This window comes from Sparassis crispa, assembly GCF_003851025.1.
Source record: "Sparassis crispa DNA, contig_000012F, whole genome shotgun sequence".
Lineage (NCBI taxonomy): Eukaryota > Fungi > Basidiomycota > Agaricomycetes > Polyporales > Sparassidaceae > Sparassis > Sparassis crispa.
Genome location: NW_020939759.1, coordinates 1,071,725 through 1,094,865, shown reverse-complemented (window position 1 = coordinate 1,094,865; position 23,141 = coordinate 1,071,725). Strand labels below are relative to the sequence as shown.

At 50.7% G+C, this 23,141-nt stretch overlaps 7 protein-coding genes across 7 annotated transcripts; 2 read left to right on the top strand and 5 right to left on the bottom strand.

Moving 5' to 3' along the window:
* Positions 1-302: 302 nt before the first annotated feature.
* Positions 303-593, bottom strand: SCP_1303710 (hypothetical protein; the record flags this gene model as incomplete). The annotated part of the gene is made up of 1 exon (XM_027763667.1): positions 303-593. The coding sequence occupies one exon, from the start codon at positions 591-593 to the stop codon at positions 303-305; it is 291 nt and encodes a 96-aa protein (XP_027619468.1).
* Positions 594-968: 375 nt separating this feature from the next.
* Positions 969-1,648, bottom strand: SCP_1303700 (hypothetical protein; the record flags this gene model as incomplete). The annotated part of the gene is made up of 2 exons (XM_027763666.1): positions 969-1,448; positions 1,499-1,648. The coding sequence occupies 2 exons, from the start codon at positions 1,646-1,648 to the stop codon at positions 969-971; spliced, it is 630 nt and encodes a 209-aa protein (XP_027619467.1).
* Positions 1,649-3,892: 2,244 nt separating this feature from the next.
* SCP_1303690 (Homogentisate 1,2-dioxygenase) lies at positions 3,893-6,090 on the bottom strand (the record flags this gene model as incomplete). The annotated part of the gene is made up of 15 exons (XM_027763665.1): positions 3,893-4,005; positions 4,070-4,141; positions 4,205-4,276; positions 4,330-4,450; positions 4,507-4,690; positions 4,748-4,816; positions 4,870-4,879; positions 4,936-5,067; positions 5,118-5,148; positions 5,201-5,255; positions 5,307-5,587; positions 5,641-5,707; positions 5,764-5,810; positions 5,864-5,930; positions 5,984-6,090. The coding sequence occupies 15 exons, from the start codon at positions 6,088-6,090 to the stop codon at positions 3,893-3,895; spliced, it is 1,428 nt and encodes a 475-aa protein (XP_027619466.1).
* A 2,068-nt stretch (positions 6,091-8,158) lies between these two features.
* Positions 8,159-10,791, top strand: SCP_1303680 (hypothetical protein; the record flags this gene model as incomplete). The annotated part of the gene is made up of 14 exons (XM_027763664.1): positions 8,159-8,208; positions 8,260-8,396; positions 8,462-8,554; positions 8,614-8,852; positions 8,903-9,140; positions 9,192-9,220; positions 9,270-9,531; positions 9,579-9,815; positions 9,870-9,877; positions 9,938-10,327; positions 10,390-10,455; positions 10,513-10,591; positions 10,647-10,697; positions 10,757-10,791. The coding sequence occupies 14 exons, from the start codon at positions 8,159-8,161 to the stop codon at positions 10,789-10,791; spliced, it is 1,914 nt and encodes a 637-aa protein (XP_027619465.1).
* Positions 10,792-11,325: 534 nt separating this feature from the next.
* SCP_1303670 (hypothetical protein) lies at positions 11,326-11,487 on the top strand (the record flags this gene model as incomplete). Its single annotated transcript, XM_027763663.1, has 1 exon — positions 11,326-11,487. One exon carries the CDS (start codon positions 11,326-11,328, stop codon positions 11,485-11,487), a length of 162 nt encoding a protein of 53 aa, XP_027619464.1.
* An 853-nt stretch (positions 11,488-12,340) lies between these two features.
* SCP_1303660 (hypothetical protein) lies at positions 12,341-14,200 on the bottom strand (the record flags this gene model as incomplete). The annotated part of the gene is made up of 4 exons (XM_027763662.1): positions 12,341-13,714; positions 13,878-14,006; positions 14,062-14,071; positions 14,136-14,200. The coding sequence occupies 4 exons, from the start codon at positions 14,198-14,200 to the stop codon at positions 12,341-12,343; spliced, it is 1,578 nt and encodes a 525-aa protein (XP_027619463.1).
* A 1,189-nt stretch (positions 14,201-15,389) lies between these two features.
* SCP_1303650 (hypothetical protein) lies at positions 15,390-17,562 on the bottom strand (the record flags this gene model as incomplete). Its single annotated transcript, XM_027763661.1, has 6 exons — positions 15,390-15,516; positions 15,575-16,596; positions 16,653-16,834; positions 16,884-16,905; positions 16,959-17,452; positions 17,499-17,562. The coding sequence occupies 6 exons, from the start codon at positions 17,560-17,562 to the stop codon at positions 15,390-15,392; spliced, it is 1,911 nt and encodes a 636-aa protein (XP_027619462.1).
* Between the last annotated feature and the right edge of the window lie 5,579 nt (positions 17,563-23,141).

Below are 23,141 nucleotides of genomic sequence, written 5' to 3'. Positions count from 1 at the left end.
GTGGCTGCTTTCAGCACAGCACCATTAGATGTCACTTATGGGCTCCAACTCATATCTGCAGTGTGCCTTGGCAGGGTGACATTTTCTCATCACTCAGTGCCCCCTACACAGAGTGTCACATCAAATGTTGATGGAGAACATATTGTTGGTCACAAGGAAGGGTGCAAGAACATCGGAGTGCTGGGTTATGCATGCCAGACAGTATCACTTCTTGTGAACATAGGCGAGGACACCTGGACGACGAAGTGAGGATACAATGATCGGGAAGATGGGCAATATCTGTACACCACGCCTTCAGGTTGTCAACCGCTGGCGGGCCATATCTTCGCACTGTATCCTTGCCTGGATTCCGTGCCCCCAGGGCTCTCACATCTCACAAGCTCCTCATCCTTCACTTGACTGCAGGCCATTTCTTTGCGACTGTGCATGTCCTTTTCGCTGCGCGACCCGATGGGCCGTTCACACAGGGTTGTGTCGCGGCCTATCGGCACAAAGTAGATGGGGACTATATGCGGAACGATGCGGGCGGGGTGCAAATGTGTCGCGCACGCGGTGCCTTGCTGAGCCGTGCGTGTGAAGGACACCACATCCATCCCTGGAGCGGATGAGCACCCATGCACACAGAAGGAGGGAGGATACACACCGTTAGCCCGCCAATGATCTAGGAATACCCGCTCACGTTTTGCGCCCTTCTGCTGCCGCTGTATGTGCTCCCGCGCATTTCCGCACTTAGGCTGCTCTTCGCCTTTGCGAGCGATGAATGACCGCCATGCCTACAGTACGCACGTCGGTGTTTTAATGTCCTTCCCGTCGTTCCTAGAGTAGAGAGACGGGCCGGCGCACGCTCTCCCACTGCTCTGCATCTGCCGAGATGATGAGCGCGGAGTAAACAAGCTGTGCTGGGGATACGTACTTGTGGCCACACTGGGAGGCCATCTTTCGCAAGTGAAAAGATTTCCTTTTTCCTTCTACACGCTGGGCGGCTGCACTGCACCTAGACTTTGGTCGTCCCTCCAAGGCCGACCCAACCACTCTTGCCGTGTGCAGACCCTCTTGATCATATATACACGGTATACGCGCATCCCCGGGGGCAAACGTGTCACTGTTGCCGCCGCAGAAGGGCCTTGAGCGTTTGGTCCGCTTCGTGTCTGCTGGCTCGCCGTGTTCTGTCTAACGACCCGGGGCATGATATTGGGACGAGCAGTGGTCACTCCCATGCTACCCATGCCTCCAGGGGGACCTGTGTTGCTATGAGGCGCGCCGCTCACTCGGGGCTCAGTATTATATACCGAGCGCACGGACAGTGGAGGTTCTTGCAAGTGTTGGATGGCAGTAGATGCGGAAGTAGATGCATGCAAATGCAGCCGCGTACGCGGCTGGCCATCTGGATGAGTTGGCGGATCTACCACTCGTGCGTTGAGTGGCTGTGGGCCACCTAACGTATGTGTCTTTGGTCGCATGTGAGAGCTCAGTTGTGTCAGAAGGTGAGGATACGCACCGTCCTGTTTGTCCTGTTTGTCCTGTTTGTATTGGCCCCGTTCATAGGGTGTGCATAGGTATTGCTCCTATGCATATACTTCTTGCTGGTGGATGTAGATGCCAAGGGGTCGTGGCGTTCGGTCGAATGTTGTGTACGAGTGACGGGCATTGTTGGATACAGTTGGTGAGGTTGTCAGTGGAGTATAGGAATGTGTCTGGACGACGTTGATGTTGAGCTTGAGATCAATCGAGAGCACGTGCAGTGGAGCAAAAGCATAAAACTCACCTCTTTATATACCTCCCGTACTTCTGCACAACTTTTCTTTGTTCCGGCGCGATTGGTGTTGCGGCTGGGGGAGTTTCGTTGAACATAAAAAACAGTGGCGGATAAGACAAGGGTGCTTTGTTCGCACCGCCACTGTCGGAGTGGCGTGGGACGCCACACGACGAGATGATAATCAGGCAGCTGTATATTGTCACTCGGCTGCTTTCGCTCGCTCTTTGACCGCTTTTTCGGCTGCTGCACCTAGCATTGTCCGCGTCAAGCATGCAAACAGCATACGGGAGACGCCGAAACAAAATGCATGCTGGAATGGCACAGAGAACGAGCGAAGGAAGAATCCTCAAGCGGATAATAGACGATGCGATGGTAGACCTGTACACCAATGAGCTAGGGAATAGAAGATGAGACAGTCTTTGCGGCGCTCCGTGAACCGCCAAAAACACGAGCTGGAATCCTTCCGATTTCGACATGTTTTTAATCAGGATACAAATGAGACATACGATAGGGAAGCTTCAGCTGCAGTTTCTTCCGACGTCTCACTATCCGCGATGTCGTATCCTATAACCCGACAAAACGAGGTACCATGATAAGTATAATGGACACTGCGAGTTCTTAGTGAGTTCACGTCGTCTGTTGTAAACTCCGAGACTCACCGCATTCTCCTTGGCCAAAAACTCCCGTACTGGCAGCCAGCGTTGGTCCATCACGCATATCAACAGGTTATCTAACTCATCAAACTGAGACTGTAAATCATGACTTGAACTGTGCACACTGCGTGTAGCAGTTGTTGAATAGTCAACTATAGTACGACTAATCCGCGGCCTGCGTGCATTGAGACTGTCTGCGTTGGTTACACACCTATTCCAGCTGCATTACAGGAACTATTGAACAACCAGTGCAGACTTGCCGCATGCCCCTCAGCCACTTTCGAGGACGAATACCAAAGGACTTGCGTCGTGCCTATCTCTGCAGGATAGATTTCTAGCCAGTGTAGGCGCGAGCTTCAATTCCGAGGCGGACGGTCGTCGAAATTTCCAACAGATCCGTCTGGCATCTGAAGTCATTCATTTCGTATGTGAGCCAGTCAAGAACTGATTCGTGGTTGCCTGCGGATTTGGAGAGAGCACTAAATTAGACGATCCTGGTGTATCTCGCTGGATAGGCAGTGAGTGAACGCAGCAAGAACGCAGTGCGTAATTGCGGTCGGCATATTCGGTCTCCGCAGAGAAGGAGAGACCCCGAGTCCGAAGTTGGCAACTGTAGTTGTTCGGGTCGCGTGCAAGTCTGCGTCACCGACATGGCACTGCAAAAAGGCACTCTCGCAAGTGACGCGTTTGACCCCCTAGTTGTTAATGCTGAGGGGTTTTCCATGAGCTGTGAAAACCCCAGATTTTCTTGTTGAATGTTCACGAGCAGATCCCCAAGTCGCGCTCACCGCCCGCCTTCGCGTCTACACACGTCGAAAATATGCATACGACTACACTACCCTAACAAACTCTTTTATAGCGCCGAATCTGGATGGACAACGTTTCTATCGACCCAATTCATTCTGGCTCCAAATTGCTCCCGTTCTGCACTGTCTGTAAGCCGAGACATCGACATATTGGATCACTCCGTCAAGTAAATTAGCCTCAACACGTAGTGCGACTTGATTGTCCAAAGGTAGCCTGGCACTATGAGATCTTGTCCCAGCCATGGTAACGATGCGACCTTAGTTCTTAGTCGCTACTTCAAGGGTGATAAACTGTGTCCCCTCGAAATTTTGAGAGCAGCTGTAGAGAAATCGCATCGAAGGATGGTGGTGTGGGTACTGCTACATTGGTGCTCGACTCTATTGCGAGTTGGCGCTGGAAGAACCTGCAGGTCGGTCACACGGTGCAAGCCAGAGTGAAAGCGCATCCATCGTGTCGTGGGACAGATCTCGCCAGCCCATCAGAGATTCTCTGCCAATTCGAATTTGAACGCATCTTCGTAGTTGCAGAATTTTCCCAACGCGCACAATCAGCAGATTAATTCGAGCAGCTATGAAACCTCACTCTGAGACTCGAAGAGCTACATGATGTGATTCTTTGGCAAGAACCATTCCTTCTCAATCTAATGTTGAAGGCGCCTCCGCAAATCCTCCATCACTCACAACTTCCCCCGGAGCTTGGGAAGACCAGCCGTCTGAAGGTCAGCATTGATCTCGTCGACGTGATCGAGGAACTGGGCCTTCAGATCTTTCCACATTTCCGGGTCATGCTCTGCTCGACACCGTCAACCAGCCGGAAGGTATAGAAAGCACAAAGGGTAAAGAAAAAGACGCACTGTGCAAGTTGCCGGACCTATTCATGGCGTAGTCCGTCACAGTAGTTTGCATGCACGACTCGAACATGATCACTGAAAGGGGCAAGCGGGGTGAGTACGGTGTATGTACCATCGACGGCGCTGATAGGCACTGACTGAGAGTATCAGCGTAAACTATCTGTGGGGTATCCGGGGCTTCTGTGCCCGCCTTGAACTCTTTATAGGACACTAAGGCATGCGGTCAGTCATGAGAAAGTGTAAAATTCGACAGGAAAACAGACGGCCGTGAGGGCAGAATCCCGACTCGTAGCTGAGTGAACCGGCAACCAACGCCTCGCTGCGTCCCCCATAGGAACCGTGGATTATACCCAGCATTTCCGTTGCACAGTTACGGTGGAAAAACTAACAACGATAACGGATTACTGTCAGTGGAAACACCGAGGAGAGGCATCACGAACCGGGGGACGGAACGTGTTCCTGGTCGCGTCCCAGCGCGGGCTGAAGATCACAAAGTCGATCAACGGGGCCGCGGGCGTCTTCGACTTTGCAGTGAGAACACAATAGATGGACGGGTCCGCGTGATCCTTGAGGATGCTGCCCATGGCTGCGAACTTGTCGAGGTCATATTTGTACGGAATATAGCTGGAGGCACGGCCATCTGAGTGGCGATATCAGGTTTCAGATGCGTGAAGGACCCACTTCCCATGCCAGGCGACCACGTCGAACGGCGTGTGGTCCTGGTTACACACAAAGAGTTGTCCGCCGACCCTGTGTTTGTAATATCCATTACTGCTGCTCCTGCACGGAGTGCTTCCACCTACTTGTAAATGACTGAGAATCAAGTATGTCAGCAAGATAAGTGCAAACGAGATCCTTCAGATGCTTACTTTCCCACGGAGACCGGTCGATATCGAAACTGGCAACCGGACTCTCGAAATCGCGAGGGTTAGCAAGTCCATTTGCACCAACAGGACCCAACTCCGGAAGTTCGTAATGAGAGCCAAAAATCTCTTGGACGTCTGCAGCATCCGTCAATATGCATCGCCGTGAAACTTTGAGAACAGCTCACAGCCACGCGAATGACCATCAGGCAAGGAAATCTTTGGGATGATCCTTCAGCATGAAATCCAGGATCAATAAGTCCATACTGACTTTAAACTTGAGGCCACGTTGAACGACAACAAGTTCTCCGGGGCGCACCATAAGCCTAGCCAACCAACTCAGCGAAGTCAAAGAAATGACCACGAAGATCACCCACTTTCCGAACTCAGTCTGGATATCCAGTCTACCCAGCTGCGGCAAAATCATCATGTCGCCATCTGCATTGCAGAAGGCCGTCTTCTCCATGGACGTGTTGGCAGCAAAAACGTGAGTCGCGAGGCCCTCACGACTAGTCGGGTCCCCGTTTCCAGCAAGCGTCTTCAATCCGGCAACGAAGTCGACTTTCTGGTTAGCGGGTGGGATGTCGAGAGCGCTCCAAGCGAGCTGGGTGGGGCTAAAATGTACACGAGGGTTGGACGGGTGGAAGTTCGCCTCGAGCTGCGGGAGTGACAGTTAGCGCAAAGGAAAACAGCTTACGGGGTAAGACTTACGTCCGGGTTGTCCGGGAGTTTGGTGAAGCCATTGTGGGCTACGGATGGGCGCATGCGATAAGTCCACCTATAGGATCAAGTGTCAGCGTAACACGGTCTCCACAGAATGCGTCTGTGTCATACGTGAACTGGTTCTGGGCGCGCGGCGCGACGAAGGAAGTGCCATTTATCTGGAGACATGCTCGGCGTTGCTTCAGGTGCATGCACGGCAGGCACTACTTACAGACTCGGTGTACAGGTCGTATTTGACTTTCTTCGGGTTATTCTGCGCGACGGGCAGAGCACCCGGACTGACGGCACGCATATCAGCGATACTGGCAAGAGATGACGTAGCTAGACGAACATGGCCTCCGAGGCGAAACGATTTCCGAAGCCAGCCTGGTACCTGTATGGGTCGTTTTCGCGAGGAGCGACGATAAACGTGTTCTGAGCGGTGGCACCGGTAGTCATGGTCTGCACGGACTCGTAAGCTTAATATGAACGGCTAGTGACCTAACGCGTTTTTTGCTTACAATGAAAAATCAAAGGCGGGAGGGTGGTTGAACACAACGCAATGCAGAAAGCCTGCCCAGCGAAGAGGTGGCACGGGTTATTGGGACAGGAGTCGGTCAAGTATTTATATCCTTCGTGAAAGGCGTCAGCATCAACAGTTCAGACAAAACTTGAACCCAAAGCACCTCGCATCATCTGAGCAGTGTCATGCTAGGTCATCATGTCGGTAGTAGAGCTGCTAAGGGCTGGCTGCCCCATCCAGATGACCTTCTATCAGGGCGGCAGCAATTCCATTATGAAACCTGTTCGAGCGTAGGGGGCACACCTGGTGACATTTAGTGTACGAAGGTTTACACGTGCCAACACCACTTTTGGACAGTTCATCTCATCCCTGGCGGCGGTCCTCATAAAGGGGTAGCTTCAGTACCTAGGAGTTAGTGATACCCGGGTATATCAGTCCACGAAAGGACGAACCGAACGAAGTTTAAATGGTGGACCAAGAACCCTGCTCGGAATGAGAAAGGCGCTGTCATACCAGGCAAACTCCGCGGCTCTTCTAGATTCAAGATTCGCGGATACGGTCTTTGCGCATCAGTTCGCGCTCATATTCGCAACGACTCTGAGCTGTTATGTCGAAAACCGGATTGTCAGGACTTCATGTGATAACTCTTCAAGAGCCAGGTGCCTCGCATTCTGGCGTGATGCGCGAAACATACCTCTAATATCTGGAACCGATATCAGATGAATGATGTTAAAGTGTAATAATACCTTTCGCTTCGACAGGGGCTTACGGAGACTTGACAAGGCTGACACATTTTCTCGTCTTCCGATCCGTCTCCGGTACCAGAATAACAGAGGGTTCATCGGCGACACATCAGTGCTACCTCTTTCAGAGAAATCATCTCATCGGTCATCGGCAAAGACATGGGGCCGTCACCGACGGCACCCTGCTTGGACGCATCTTCGAGGAGAAACGTCAAACTAAATTCAAAAATAGTGGTGGAGCTGCATACAATCGAACACGCCGTTCCTCTCTTTCTGCGCTCTCTCGGGTCATCACAGAGTCTGATCCTACCTGTATGTATCAAGCAAGTAGAGCTTCAAACAGTGAGGCACACGAAGGTTAATATTACAGCATTGTCCTTGGCATATCCGGGTTTTATGGTTTATATAAGATAAGGTGCCACGAAGTTTGGATAAAGTTCAGCAGAGGGACCGAATATTTTGTGCCTGATCATAACGCTATAGTGGAAAGTTGTAGTCAGCGAGTTCGAGGAGGAGAGAATGACCTCGCACTAGTTTCCGTCGGAGAGTACACATACTGGACCGTCCCAAGACCGTAGTCTGCTTGAATTAGCGGGGGTCACTGGCACACCGTAGTACACGCTTTCGGGAATTGCCGTTCGCTTCGACGCGTCCTGACGCGTCCCATTGGCTGGTCACAAATCCGACACTCAGCTGTGGCGCGCTCGTTATTGAGCTGGGGTGGGTCTTCCGCAGTGAATATCTCTTGAACTTGCTCAGAACACTTTCTATCTGCATCTCGCGATTTTTTCATGGTAGTTAAAGCGAACGTGGGCGATGAATGAGCAAAATGCTTTCCGGGCTCGGCATCTTCCGGACGAAATCGTGTACTACGGCTCAGGCCTCCACCCACGGGAGACTAAGTACCAAGACCGTACGGTTCAAGTTACTTATCCGCGAACGCGTGACCACGTTGTGACGTGACAAGCGCGTCGAGCGTGACGAGTACCATATGCACGACTACATGGACCCATGTTCTGGTCCAATTTTCCATAAGGGTGCACGTCGTCGGAGCGTGCAGGCTACTCGCGCGAACATGCGTCGACGGAGCCAACGACGAGGACAAGCCAGTGCCTAGTGGAGCGCCGGTACCCGGACCGCTGTGTCAGCGGGAGATCGAGACTGACGTCCGAGTCTCCCAGGCTCAAATACGTCGCCCCTCCGTCTCCTCTTCACAAAATCCTGATTCTCTACTTTTACCTGTTCCTCTAACACCACTACCATGCCAGGATCAGAGAGCAAGTTCCCAGTCGACCTCCACAAGCTCAAGAAGTGCGTACTCTGCATGTGATGTCATTGTTTACACTGATCTTGCCGATGCAGGCTGCAGCTTGACCCCTCGCAGCCCAAGCTGACGGCAGAGCAGAAGTCAGCACTGGAACATAATGTCCAGCTAATGCGTGATGCAATTGTGCTCTTCACCGCGACCGGTGCTGCTAGAGGCGTCAGCGGACACACTGGTGCGTACCACGACTCCTGTCTGCTGTGATAGCAAGAGCGCCGACGAAGGACGAATCGACGATAGGAGGAGCCTATGACACGGTTCCAGAAGTAAACCTGCTGCTGTCGTTGTTCAACTACTCGGACAAGTACGTGCCCATCCTGTTCGACGAGGCTGGTGAGTGTTGTGGAGCCCCTTGGTGAGGGGCCTCAAAATCTGACATCACGAGTGCGCAGGTCACCGCGTGGCTACGCAATACTTGTTAGCAGCAATAGAGGGCGCGATCCCGGCAGAACATCTGCTGCACTACCGTGAGGCGAACTCGAAGCTCCCGGGTCACCCTGAACTGGGGCTAACCCCTGGAATCAAGTTCTCCTCCGGCCGACTCGGGCACATGTGGCCGATGGTGAACGGTATCGCGCTTGCGAACCGCAGCAAGACCGTATTTTTACTCGGCTCGGACGGCTCGCAGCAGGTGAGTCGCCCGCGCGAAGATTATAACATTCGCGCTGAGCCCCGCCGCAGGAGGGCAACGACGCCGAGGCTGCGCGTCTGGCGGTAGCGCAGAGCCTGAACGTGAAGCTGATCATAGACGATAACGATGTCACCATTGCAGGCCATCCGTCGCAGTATTTGAAGGGCTATGACGTCAGCAAGACGCTGGCTGGGCACGGTCTCAAAGTGGTCACCGTCCAGGGCGAGAATTTAGATGCACTTTGGGCGGGTTTATGCGAGGTTATCACACACGACGGCCCCGCTGCAGGTGAGCTTACTGCATCGGTATCAGTCACTATTTCCTGACAAAATGCACCAGTCGTCTGCAAGCGTCTCATGGCTCCGGGTGTAAGTGTGGGTGCTATTAGCGGAGAAACATGCCTTATGACGTGCCCAGGTTCCCGACATAGAGGGCAGCATTCACGGTCACGATGCGATCCCGGTGAAGTCTGCCGTGAATTACCTGACGTCGCGCGGGTACCCCGAGTCTATGGCGACAGACATCTTGTACAACATCAAGCCTGCGTCAGTGCCGTCCTTGTTTATCGGCAGCACGAAGGAGGTTGGCGCGAATCGCGTCGTGTTCGGTGAGGCCGTCAACTCCGTTCTCGACAAGTTGAGCAAGGAAGAGGCCGCGGCCAAGGTCATGGTTATTGACAGTGAGTATGAGCTCCCTGTAGGTTGCGGAAGGCTAATTTTGTCGCAGGCGATCTCGAGGGTTCGACCGGTTTGAAGGCTATCCACCAGAAGCACCCTGAGGTGTTCGTTTCCTCTGGCATCATGGAGCGTGGCAACTTCAGCGCTGCAGCCGGTTTCGGATTTGATGCCAACAAGTTTGGTGTCTTCTCCACATTCTCCGCGTTCTTGGAGATGGTCGTATCCGAGATCACCATGGCTCGCCTGAATTCCTGCAATGTGCTCTGTCACTTCTCGCATTCCGGCGGTAAGTTGTTTTGTGGGATTATCTTATCTTATGGCTGACATCGTGTTCTTCCAGTTGACGAGGTCCGTTTCTCTCTCCCGATGCTCTGCTGTGCCGTCGTACTGATTTATTTCTCTGCACAGATGGCGGATAACACCTGTCATTTCGGCGTGAACTCACTCTTTGCGGACAATGGCCTAGCAGATACGCACTCTTGGCTGTACTTCCCCGCCGACCCCGCACAGATGATAGCAATCGTGCAGCGCGTATTCTTCGAGCGCGGCCTGCGGTTCGTATTCTCGACGCGCGCCAAGGTGCCGTACATCCTCAAGGAGGACGGCTCGCGCTTCTTCGACGGGAACTACAAGTTTGAACCCGGCAAGGATGAGGTGATCGTCGAGGGCAAGGCGGGTTACGTCGTCTCGTTCGGCGATACGCTCTACCGGTCGTGGGACGCCGTCCTCCGCTGCAGACAGGAGGGCCTGGACGTTGGCTTAGTCAACAAGCCCACTCTTAACATCGTTGATGAGAAGGTATGGGATATCATTTGTTCCTTGGAAATGCTGTTGACTGATGAGAGTTTGTGTGCTCGTAGACGATCAGGAAGATTGGATCGAGCCCCTTCGTGCTCGTCGTCGAGTCGCTCAGCCAAAAGACCGGTGTAAGTTTTTCTTTATCGTGCCGTTGAGAGACTTTGTGATAGACGAATGCATCGCAGCTCGGCTCTAAATTCGGCACATGGCTGCTCGAGCGCCGGCTCACACCTCGTTATGGCTACATAGGCACCACCAAGGAGGGTAAGTATCTTCGAGCAGGGTCCGCTGTTCAGTTCGCTCGCTTACTCGCTTGCAGGTTGTGGTGGCTTGTCAGAGCAGATTCCCTTCCAGGGTCTGGACCCTCAATGTACGTACACCCCATTTCTGTATGGATTGTCTAGTTGATGCTGAGAATAACTCGTCTAGCAATCATCCTGAAGATTCGGCAGCTGTCCCAGTAGACAGTTTTTTGGACGGACAGACGTGTAAGATGACTGAGCGTGGAAAGAAGAAATCAGTATGTAAAGATAGTTGACGATGTGTATTTACATATTACTAGATTGATCAACGAAATGAAATTCCTTGTGCCACGATTGGTGGCGAGTGTGGCGCTGCTGCTTGAAGTCAAACTCTGCTCGAGGGAACGTGGATCGATCGTCAAAATCGGAATTTTCGAACCAAACGGTACTCGACATGCGAGTCAACTACCGTGACAGTGGTCATAACATTGGCTAAGGAAGTGTTCAAAAACAAGAGCAATTCGCTGGGTTCAAATTTCAGTCGGGAACATTGCAGTGAGCGGTAGAGACATACATTCGATTTTCATGCATACAGCGGAAGGGGGTGTACAATTCCTGTATGATCTATAGCACCGAGACAGGCGAGCAACCGACACCGACAACACCTTGCCAGAGGACGTCAGCCACACCAGAACACAAGGGAGGGGGCGTGCACAACTTCACTCACCGAAGTAGTTGTCCGTACAGCAAACCGGAATGTTCTCCCTGCAGGACGGCCGGGCTAGCTTGCGGCAGCCTTACCAACTGCTCCTACCGCCGACGTTGACGCCTCCGCCACCACAGCCTGTGCCCAGGACACCCGCGGGCAGGACCGCCTGGTCCAAGTTCAGCGCAGTCATGACCACGTTGGCTTCGTAGGAGTCGAGCTGGTATGTTGTCGTGCAGCAGTCGATCGAGCCGCCCGCCGTTGCACTGCGTCGCCGACGCGCCGGGGAGCGACGCGGAGAAGACGAATGCCAGGCAGAGCAGAGAAAGGACGCGAGTGGCCATGGTTGAGATGTGGGAGGCGTTTGATGGTGAGTGGGAGGCGAGAAGTGGGTGGTTATATGGTACTTTCCTAGTAAACGGGACATTCTGGGTTCGGAGCGAGGCATACAGATGTCACTACAGTAATGTGCGTCGATTGGTGGGAGACATCAATATGTTGGTGTACGCGCTAACATACGGCGTCGGATCATATAGCCCGCATTATTGCATGCAGATTCTACTGTGTTACCAGGATTAACCAAGATATACAGCTTCTCGTTGATTTCTAACGCACCACGATTGTTGTGGAATCTATCGGCTTACATCATGTCATTGTCGCCGCCAAAGTAGCCAGACAGAACCCTTACGCTTCGCCACAACGGAAGGTGAGATACGTGGGGAAAATGAGGAATTGGAGAGCTGTCTGCGACTTAGAATCAGGATGCCTATCAGTCATAGACATTGAGAATCGGTCAAGTACGCACCTGCTCTCGAATCTCAATGCATGCAGTCCGTGAGGTTGTCATGCCGAATAAAAGACAGCACACCTGTGATACAATACAGATATTGCATGAAAAGATTGACACTGACATGCAAACCATGCAATTCGTACATAATGCTGTGTCTGTACAAGTAATGTGAGATATGAAGCTAATGGAGGGGTGAATGAGGAAAAGACGAGACGTGAAGCCTGTAATGAGAGCAGAGCGTCCGAAGGTTCCGCCACACGATCAAAGTACGCACACTACCAGTCTGGCCAATATTTGTGTGTCCCGGACGTACACACGGCCGGCCAATCCACTCTAGGTGCTATCCCATCGTACGCGCGTACCTCGATTGACTCCACTTGCTCCCGAATACGTAACACTTTGTCGTGAAATTCACTAGTACCGTGCCATTCATCATGAATATCCGGATCCTGCTCGATGATGACTCTGCGGAGCGGATATCCAACATCTGCTCGAGCTGCCGCAAAATCGACAACGTTACTGAGCATTTCCCCTGAACTGCCTATGAAGACATGCAAGGTCTTGAGGGCTGGGCAGTGCATTGCAGGCCTTTCGGGAGATGGAGATAGTCTCGCGAGGATAGTACCCAACATGTTCTGATTTTCAGGCGCATACCCGCATACGAGTGTCGAGAGCAACGGCAACCTCTCGATCAATGATGCTATATCGGTGAAGACGTGCAGGTACCTGCGTGGACGAACATGTAGCTCGTGGATATCTGCGAAGGGAAATAAACGCCACACGGATGAATCCCAGCGCGTATCGTCTCGATACAAGACAAAGTGGATCTGGATGCCGCTAGAAGCGCTGGCGATGGATACAGTAAGGATTGGGTCTGCAAAGTAAGACTCGGAATCCTCCAGAAGCATGATATGAGGCTCGTGAGGGAGCGGCAGATGTGGGAGAATTTGCGCGAGGCGTGAAGCACTGTGCGGTGCAGGTCCAAATATTCGGATTGCTACATCTCCCGGCATTTCAATGTGTCTCGCGAACCAGACAAGCAATTCCGTGGGTGTGTTGCCCAAGGCGAATCTCCGAAGTCGTGTGAGAGGAACAGTAGGAAGAGCCTCATCATCACTGCGAATCTGTGCGGCTATCTCCGCCAAAATGAGTTCCTCCAACACAGGGCAGTCGACCAAGAATGCCTGCAGATCCGAAAGTGTCCATGCTACATCTGGAAAACCCAGAAGATGGGCGGCACCGCCCCTGCGTAGTGAAGGAGCACGGAGGCATAGATGTGTAAGCGATGGAAAGTGATTCCTCGGAAGGTAACTGGCGGAATGCAATGATAGCACCTTCAAATGCGGAGTGTTGTCCTGGAAGAGAGCAGTTTGTGCAGATCTGCCAGAAGTAGATGGCATCTGGGCGGGTACAAGACCCCCATCTCGAGTGACGAGTTGTGGAGTTCGGACGTGAAGAGTCAGATGTTCCAGTGAAGGCGCAGGAAAAGCGGTGAGGTAAGACCAGGCATCCGTAGTTGAATGTATATGGAGTTCTTTGATCCGCGCGCCATCTGAGTCAAGCATCCTCTGCACGTACTCGTCCATAGTGTCCCCATAGAGGTAGACTTTCAGCGGCGCACGAACAGAGCGAGTGAGGTATGAAGCTGGCTTCTTGAAGGAGCTCAAAATCGTAGATTATATGTCCCCAGAGCGCGTGTGCGCTCAAGCAGATTTCCCGCCAATGGTGGCATATGCGCGTGAGGTTGATGAGCCCCTGGGTGGACCTGAGAGTAGCAGATGGCCAGATAAACATGTCTGACCCATAGCGCACATCATCTAAGGTGTGCTGAAAAATATAGACCAAAAGTTCAGGGGCGAAACGATTAATAGGGCAGAACGAATTCCTTGAACGGCGGATAAGTGGAAGCACTGCAACAAGAACGTCTTCGACCGAGCGCAGCTATTACAGGTGTCAATATAGATATCTTCCAACCATACCACAGAGGGAGACTTACTTCGTCTAGCCTGGAGCAGAGAGGAACAACCGTTTGAACACAAAAAGGATAAATAGGATGGTTGGTGGACGCACCCCATTCGCTGGCCCTCTCCATGAAAATCTGCGACGAATTTCTCGGCGCTGCGCAAGGCAGTCATTGTGTGCTACGAATTGATTTTATTTTCAAGGCCAGTTTGCACGGAGGGTGCGGCAATGGAAAGGATCTGAGTCCGAGGAGTGAACTGTTAAAATTCAAGAAGCGATCATGCAGGGGTCTTTCGGACCGCTCTACCCGCTGAGTCCTGACTTGAATTCCATTTTGGCTTCAGTTCAAATCCGAAATCCGACAAGCCAAGATAACAGACTACTCTACCTTGACTGTACCAAAATGACTGTTGTGCCGGTGTCTTTACGTAAAGGACAGCGTCTTTGCATGAGGTTCCAGAGAGGATCTACCGACTCAGTGTCCCTGGCGCATTGTTGCGGTGCAAGGCCAGGGATAATCAACAATCGGATTGTAGGAAAATTGGCTGGTAGTACTAGTGCATGTATACAGGATGAAAGTCTTTTCTTGTGTCCGTGTTCTAGAAGTTATTGTAATGATGGTATCTTGTGGTGAGGAAACTTCAACGGCTCGTCATCACGCTCACTACATCAGGAAAAGTCAACTCTTGGTTAGCTCCCTTATTGCCTTGATTAAGGAGGTCTGCTTCCTTATTTGGCCAATTAAGGTGAATAAGGAAGAATAACGATGGGGATTTCCTTAATTTTCCCTTAATCAAGGGAATAACCCAGGTAAGCAAGAGTTGACTTTTGCTGATGTAGTGTACACGATCAACCTAGTCGACCCGAAAACAAATAAGTATTCAGTCATTTGCATCGACTTCTTCATGCCATTTTAATCAGTTGCGATCAATAAAGAAGTATTTGCTTCGGAAAATATTGCACTGGGCAAAAGGCGAGGGGCAAGGCCACGGGCGCTTGATGAGATGACGAGGAGTAGTGCCGGATATAGGAATGTCCTTTACATCTCGGGGAATGGTGGTTCAACGATAGGCTCATAGATACAACCTCTAGTTACCTGCAGGAAGACAGTCGTTCCTTTTGTAATAGTTCAACGAGTTAATTGCTCCTGTACAGAGCTGCAGGTGACCTTGACTTACCAAAGACCTCACGAGGAAAATTTGTAACAAGTGGATCAGTGTCAATTACAGACGCTGTTGAGATCGTCGCTAATCCTACATTTATCAATTACATGGTATCGTGGTATGGCTACAGCTACGACATGTGCACAGCACGGCGGTCGTCAGTCAAACATTTGGGTATACACCGACAAACCATGGGTCTTCAAAATATATGCCACAGACTACTTCTATCGTGCAGCCGCTTGTGGCGGCTTCTAAGGAAGCGGGACCGCGGGGCATCGTTGTCGAGCGACCGCCGACGGAAGCTCCGTCGCGTGAACTGCTGCTTACTACATGAACCGTGTACAATTAGCCGGCAGTTCAGAGATCGTGTAAGAGGTAACGTACCACATGTTCGCGGTTGCGCTGATCGCGGGAGCGCTGGACGAGGTGGCGGCAAAGAGAGCATTGTCGTGATCGAGCTCAAACATCGCTGCTCCTGATTCTGTAGGGGTTGCGGCGGTTGTATTCTGCGCAGACACTGATGAAGATGATACAGGTGTAGAGGCCGATGCTGATGCAGGCGCGGACACTGGTGCAAACGCTGAGGAGGAGGCTGAAGCAGAGGCTGAGGCTGAGGCAGAAGCAGAGAAGGCTGGTTTGGTGAGGAAAATAGTGGTTACAGCGGGAGGAACGCTAGATGGAGCTGATGTGGAAGACAATGCGGAAGAAAGTATTGGAGATGAAGATGTCGCTGACGCCGATGGAACAGCTGACGATTGAGCAGCCGACAACGGTATAGCGGACGACAGCGCAGGCGGTAGCAAAATGACTGATGACAGCGCCGATGAAGGCAATCGCGATGACGATGCTGACTGGAACGAAGAGACTGCTTGCGAGGAGCTCGCTTGCTCTGAATTAGAGATGTTGGAGGAAGACGCTGAAACTGAAGGAGAAGCAGGAGCCGTGACAGTGACTACGAGGGTGCTAATCACTGTCGCTGTCGACACGGACACCGATAAGGATGAAGATGCGGCTAGAGTGCCTGACACGGCACTATTGCCAGAACTCGCAGGAGCCACACTGTTGCTGCTTCCCGATGCAGACACGAAGGATGCAGAATTAGACGGGAACGTGAACGCGGACGAGGATACGGATACGGCCGCCGACGATGATGCGGATGCAGGCAGGGAGGAAGATGCAGAAGCTGCGGAAGATAAAGATGCAGACGGCGATGCAAGGGAAGAAGCTGCTATCGGAGCAGCAGCAGCGCCTGCGACAAAGGGCACCGGAGATGGGACGATCGTTGAATTAGGGCTCGGTGCGGGAACGCCGTTCGGGTATGAGTTCTGGAAAATGTCGTCCTGCGCACCATCGCGGAAATTGTACAGGTCATCGTAGTACGGCGGAGCATACTGGCCCTCGAACATCTACAACAAGACAGGCATTTCAGCAACGGGGCGTACGAAAGAACTGATCTACAGACGTTGTTCCGTTCCGCCTGGAACCAGTAGAAGGGTGCCTTGGCACCGTAGGTACAGTTCCCTAGACTTGCATTCGGTTTGCCGTTGTCTGGATCAGCGCCGCATCTCCGGGGAAGCTGGGGGTTGGCGAGTGCGACGCTTGAGGTCGATCCAGTCACATTGCATCTGAAGCCATTCATATAGTCTAGAAATCGAATGAGCCATATACCGCGACGAATATGAATTGAACATACTCTGTTCGCTACCGCTATCAACCTTAACTGAATCGATGAGTAGCTGCACGCGTCGAGAAGAGATAAGTCACTCGCAGAATGAACCCAGAAGAAAGAGCAGATGCATCCTCCATCTGGACAGGGTGGCATCGCAGCAGGCACCTGGAAATCCGTGAAACGGTTCCAGACGCAAGTCTGGTTCACGCTGAAGACGACAAAATCCTCCGGCTGCACCTCCGACACGTTGGACTTGTACGCGATCGCCAGCGAGCAGCCTTTCAAGTCGTCCGGCCCAGTCGTGTGGTACTCTGAAGGCGGCGAGCCGGGGCACGGATCATTTCCGCTCTGAATGTTCCCGCCAGGTGCAGACGCAAACCATGTCGTGGCACCCTTGTCGCACGCGATTTCTGCAGTAGCTGGCTGGCCCGCAGGAAGCTCGAAAAAGTCGCCGGGATTCGGAGGGTAGTCCAAATGACCGTGGAACCACCATTGCTCAAAATTGTAATTCATGAGAGGTGTAACCGGACGGTTGTCATAGGAAAATGTCTGCTGCGTGACGTTGAAGCCCCACATGCTTGAGTGCCAAATAGCTGGGAGAAATTAGGAGAGATATGGGGAAGGAACCTGAGAACTCACAAGCATGACCAGATGCCAGAGGAACAGTAGCTGAAAATGCGGTCAGAAGTATTACAGAAAGCATCGCTCGTAGTGTATGATACTGTCGTGTCGGAGGAAGTGCTAAAAGTCCCGAGAATACCCTCGAGCACCAGTCTCGAGTTTGTCCGTGAGCAGGCCAAGCCAAAAACGAGTGTGAAAGTTTTACGAAGGATGCACGGAAGTACTTCAGAGAGCCTCTAGCATTCCTTATAGTTGAACACAAACGCCCATCGAATTCGTTATTGTTCGGCATTGTTATAGTGTTCGGTTAGCGACCGACAATGCCGTGTGTGACGTCCATGTGAGGCCTCCAATAGTCGATTTGTTCTGAATTATAATACATGGAAGGTGCTGTATACGCCCTGCTGGGATGCCATGACCGTCGTAGAAGTGACGTGACTTCTTGCATCATCGAGAGCACCGACAAAGATGTGGTATTACCAGATTCGGCCAGACAATAGTGCTTATGTCAGCGCTACCGATCCTCGCCACCGTAATGAACGTCAGCTTTACCTGATGGTCTTTATTGTCCATCGTTGACGTTGCGATGTTATATGTGCTGTGTCTGTAATGTGTCCAGCAGAAGCAGCGGACCCAGACTCTACCAGCCTATGTGGCCGGGGCGGCAGTGATTCCCGTTACACTAGAGATGTTGATGTACATGTGGATTTTGAATCGTGTTCGCATGTGGTGAGTTGATTTTTGTTGGATATGCATTGACCTTGTTCCTGCTCACCCCTTGTCTCTCCTTATGTAGTGGTAGGTGTCCTGGCGATGCTGGAACCTACTGGTCGTAAGTAGCAGAGCGCATTGCTCGTAGCCACTCTGACAATACGTCGTGGTGAAGCAATGCATCGGTGTTGATTGTACATCACGACGCTTGTGCCTCCACCGCAAAGATTTAATCCCCAGTTCAAACCCCATACTTTCCGTGCCTTCGTTGACCTTCTAATGCTGTACGCAAAGTCTTGTGCCCCCCAAGGCTAGGAGATCACTGCAACAGCTGCAGCTAATCCAGCTTACTCGAAGGCATGCCAGTGAAAGGTCTAGCAGATCTCCACGGCTTGTCACATCGCCATGCCTTATGCCATTTCTTACGCTCTTGTGGTGTGTGGGCGTGATAAGTATCATGATCATCCGGGATAGCACTGATGATCTCCGCGCATGAAGTTGATCACTGAGGCACTTGTTCTAGGTTTCATCGTGCCCATGTATTCAGATGTACAGTGTACAGGTCACGGTGCGGAAGGGCTCCGTTGCGCCGGCCAGTTGAACGTCAGCCCAGAGCGCCATTGGCCGTTGTATCATCAGACCTCATGCATCACCCTTGCCCTCCGCGTACCCACTCGAGAAATGACTCATTATGACAATATTAATGTCATGGCAAAGGTCATCCGGCTTTATGTACACTCCAGATGCGACATGATAATGTATGTGTTCATGCTTCATTTTTGTTCCTGCGCTCTAAAATATGTCTGGCTAGTCGTAGATGTTTCAGCCCCGGTATTGTTCGCTGTGGTCGTTGGGATGTCCCAGTTTCTTCTGTATTGCTGTCGTTCCATGGGTCCATACCTTATTGCCATTTGCAGTAAAGTTGGCGGTCGCGCGGATTTCGCGCGTTTCGCGCGGTTTGCACTGTAAATGAAGATGTTCCCATATCTCGACAACTAGCCACCGGAACCTGCAACATATATATATTTTCTGAATCTCCTAGGTCAGGGCTGTTGAGCCCCGTGGTTTTTACAACGATCCGAGCAGGTTGAGTTGCGGCTCTCTGAGCTTGCCTCATTTTTTGCGGATGTACCTCTACCTCTGTCAGTATACACCAGAAAAGAATAGCTATTGAATTTCTCACATCCCACTGAGTACCTGTAGTGAGCCCAGGTAAAAAATCGTGCACTTGCAAAGCTGAGACCGAGCGCGGCGCTGTCGCTCTCATTGCACATGCCTCTTGGTCTTTCATTTCACCTGTACCTGGCATTACTGTTCCAGACGCCTTCGGATGGATGGCGAAAGTCAAAGCACGTTCAGATGATCTTCGAGAAGTTCTGCTACACATGGTCCAAAGGCTCGACCTTGCCTCAATTCTTGAATACACCGGATGCAAGAGATGACCACTTGAGCACCTGCTCTCTGATTACAAGCACGGGAGATCTGTCACTCATGCACGACTTGGCAGGCAAGCGGTGAGACCAGTTTTCGAGCGGGACATGGACTGTACAGATGCAACTTGGGGACTGGAATGAATTTTCACGTGTGACAAGAGTACTTGATGGTGCCGCACTCGGCCTCAGTTTTGCAAGTGCACGATTTTTTACCTGGGCTCACTACAGGTACTCAGTAGGATGTGAGAAATTCAATAGCTATTTTTTCTGGTGTATACTGACAGAGGTAGAGGTACATCCACAAAAAATGAGGCAAGCTCAGAGAGCCGCAACTCAACCTGCTCGGATCGTTGTAAAAACCACGGGGCTCAACAGCCCTGACCTAGGAGATTCAGAAAATATATATATGTTGCAGGTTCCGGTGGCTAGTTGTCGAGATATGGGAACATCTTCATTTACAGTGCAAACCGCGCGAAACGCGCGAAATCCGCGCGACCGCCAACTTTACTGCAAATGGCAATAAACACCGTCAGTGCAATAGATTCCTTGATGGAGATGAGTATGCCCTCGATTGCTATATTTCGTCCTGTACGGTCAGCTCGCCAACCATAGGAATTGTTTCCCCCTTGCTATGCTGAGATATGTGTTCAGCTACAGACAGAGTGTGGATAGAACGATCGGTCGGCTCAGGGTTTGATGCCTTAGGCTGTGTTCGGCACCCAGATACTGGCCAGCATCTCCAGATACCGGTATCTGGAGCCACTCTTTCCAGCCGTGCGTGACATCAGCCGAACCCACATCGTAGCGGCGCTCGCGCCATTCCCCGACTCCGATGGGGTGCTCACGGTTTTTGTAAGAGTGAGGGTGTATGATTGGTGATTATGTAGTACAAGTACAGGCATTTATTACGGTAGTTACAGCAATGGAAAACTACACGAGCGAGGCATCGTCATCATCGCTGTCATCTGAGTGGTGTTGGTCAGGCTTGGAATTCGGTCGGAAGACTCCGAGGAGGGGCATGGGCTGAACAACACTTGAATTCACTGACAGTAATGGACAAGACAGATGATGTAGATCAGGTAATGAAGCCAGTGGGATAGTTGCAGTACTGTTACATATAGTCATATGATATAAGATACTGATGGTATGGCTGTCTTTTAAAAATCCAAATGGAAGAACCATCTGAGCATCAAGATGGTGTTGATCGGGTAATGAAATCAGTAAAATAGGTATAGTGTCGTGGTGACGATAATACAATATTTCGTTGATTCAATTGAATGGACCATTTGATGTATACACGAGGATGTGTGACCAGCGTCCGTCAAGTGTAAGGAGTGCTGTAAGGTCATTGGTATGCATTCTGTTTTCATATTGTGGGACACCGTCATTCTGTTGGTCATCGTATATCCATCCTGAGTTGTCAGAGTGGAGGAGACATGCTGTAAAGTGACTAGATCCAAAGTATATTACAGCTGCCAATGAGTAGGTGGTCTGCATATTGAATTCCAGATGAAATATGGGAGTGACAACTGTATGTTCCTGTGAAGGATATTCAAAGTATAAGATGGGCGGTGGTGTAATGTTGCTTATATTATGATGAACTTCACTGTCGCATTGACATAGTAATCTTCTTGCATGCAGAATGGATGATGTCATGGTCTTACTTAACCAAGTTTGTATAGTTTGAGTTTCAGCAGAGGACTGCATGCCGGTGAACACAATAACAGATGGAATTTGTAGCGTGAGTGGGCATGTTTGATAACAGGCAAGACATTGTATGGTCGTGACTATATTGTTAGTGGTGTTTTCCAATGCACATTCAATTATGCTTGCTGCAGAGGCAAACAGTGGACCATATCTTGGATATTCCATAGGTGATCATCTACTAAGAAACTCTCAGAGAAAATCACGTTGCATGTTAAACTGCTTGGCACTGGAGTCTGGGCTCAAATTCTCAAAACAACTGACCAACAGACTAGCAATAGCCAACTGATTCTTTCACATTGCACGTGAAGAAGAGGTCAGTTGAGAGTAGCTGTGATAAAGTGACATAAATGTGGCATCATATGCACATGAGTAGTCTGTGGATGACCATTGGCAACCGTGCTTGTACATGTATGGTGATGAGTCAGAAGGTGGCATTGACATTGATGGCAAAATCCCTGATTCTTCCATTTGTGAGGCTTTCCGTTTGGTTCCTTTTGACTGTGAGCTACTGTCACTAAAGTTGACATGAAATGACTTTGTGGAGATGTCATCTTCACTTTCAGGATTTGGCAAAGGTACGAGGGATCCTGTTTTAAAGCCATAGTGAATTAGAGTATTTTGCTCAAGCACTTTAAATTTCTGTGTCTCATGGTATAGGTCAGCAGAAACAGGCTTGTTTAGCTGTTCCAACTTTACTGGCTCTGAGATGAATAAGCCATTTCGTGTGCGTGCTCTCGATGCAGCAACATAGGCTGCAAAGCCGCCCTCAGTCATGTTGTTGAGTACTTTAGGCAGTGTTTTGCCTTGCGATGTGTGGCCGGTGACTGCAAATGTAGGTTGTATGATGAGTTGCAGTCGGGTAACTTGGTACCTTTGTGTATCTCCATTGGCATCTCTAAGTGTAGTTGTAAACCACCATGTTGTTGGAGCAATAGGCACATAGCCTGAAGGCAAGTCAGGCAGATGTACCTTGCTTGTAGAAAACTCAACTATAACACAATCTGCATATGTGTATCCGACAGGACAGTGTTTAATCGAGATGTGCCTAACTATGCCTTGAGCACCATTGGTGATTCCAAGTTCTGTGGAGATGTTTCAACTGCATAGTACCACAGGCATGCCTACATATAATGAAATGAATGCTGGGAGGGCACCTTCAGAAGTAAGTGGTGTTACATTGAGTCACAGAAGTGCATCACGAGTGGATTTCTCAGGTACCTGACCATCAATCTTATCGACTGCTGTGCATATTATTAAGCTCAAACCATTGTCTGCATCACAGTTTGCCTGTGCCTTTTCAGTATTAATAACTTGTCATAGCAGGTTGGTATTGACAATTACTGTAGGATCATCATCATCATCTTTTATTTGAAGGCCATCAAGATGGGTCACTGACTTAACTACCCGTGTATTAAATAGGTCAACATCTCCCATTGTGCATTCACGTGTTCGCAATCTGTTGACTGCATCACTATACTCAGGATCATCTTTCATACGTTGTTGCTCAGTCAACTCTATGACTGCGTTTACTTACTTCCATGCAAGTCGACCAAGCCTCTTGCTGAGTTCATCTGATGTCTGTCTTGCATATGCTGATATAGGTGTGTATAGCGGTGTGCCACCTACTGGAGGATATTGATAAAAATCTCTCGCAAAAATTATATTAATACCTCCAAACCATACATCTGGTTTTTCTTTGGCATAACGTAATGCATGATCTATCTCAGAGAGTAACTGACAGCTAACCAGTGAGATTTCATCAATAAGTACAAACTCAACACACTGCCATTCATCACGAAATACTGTACAA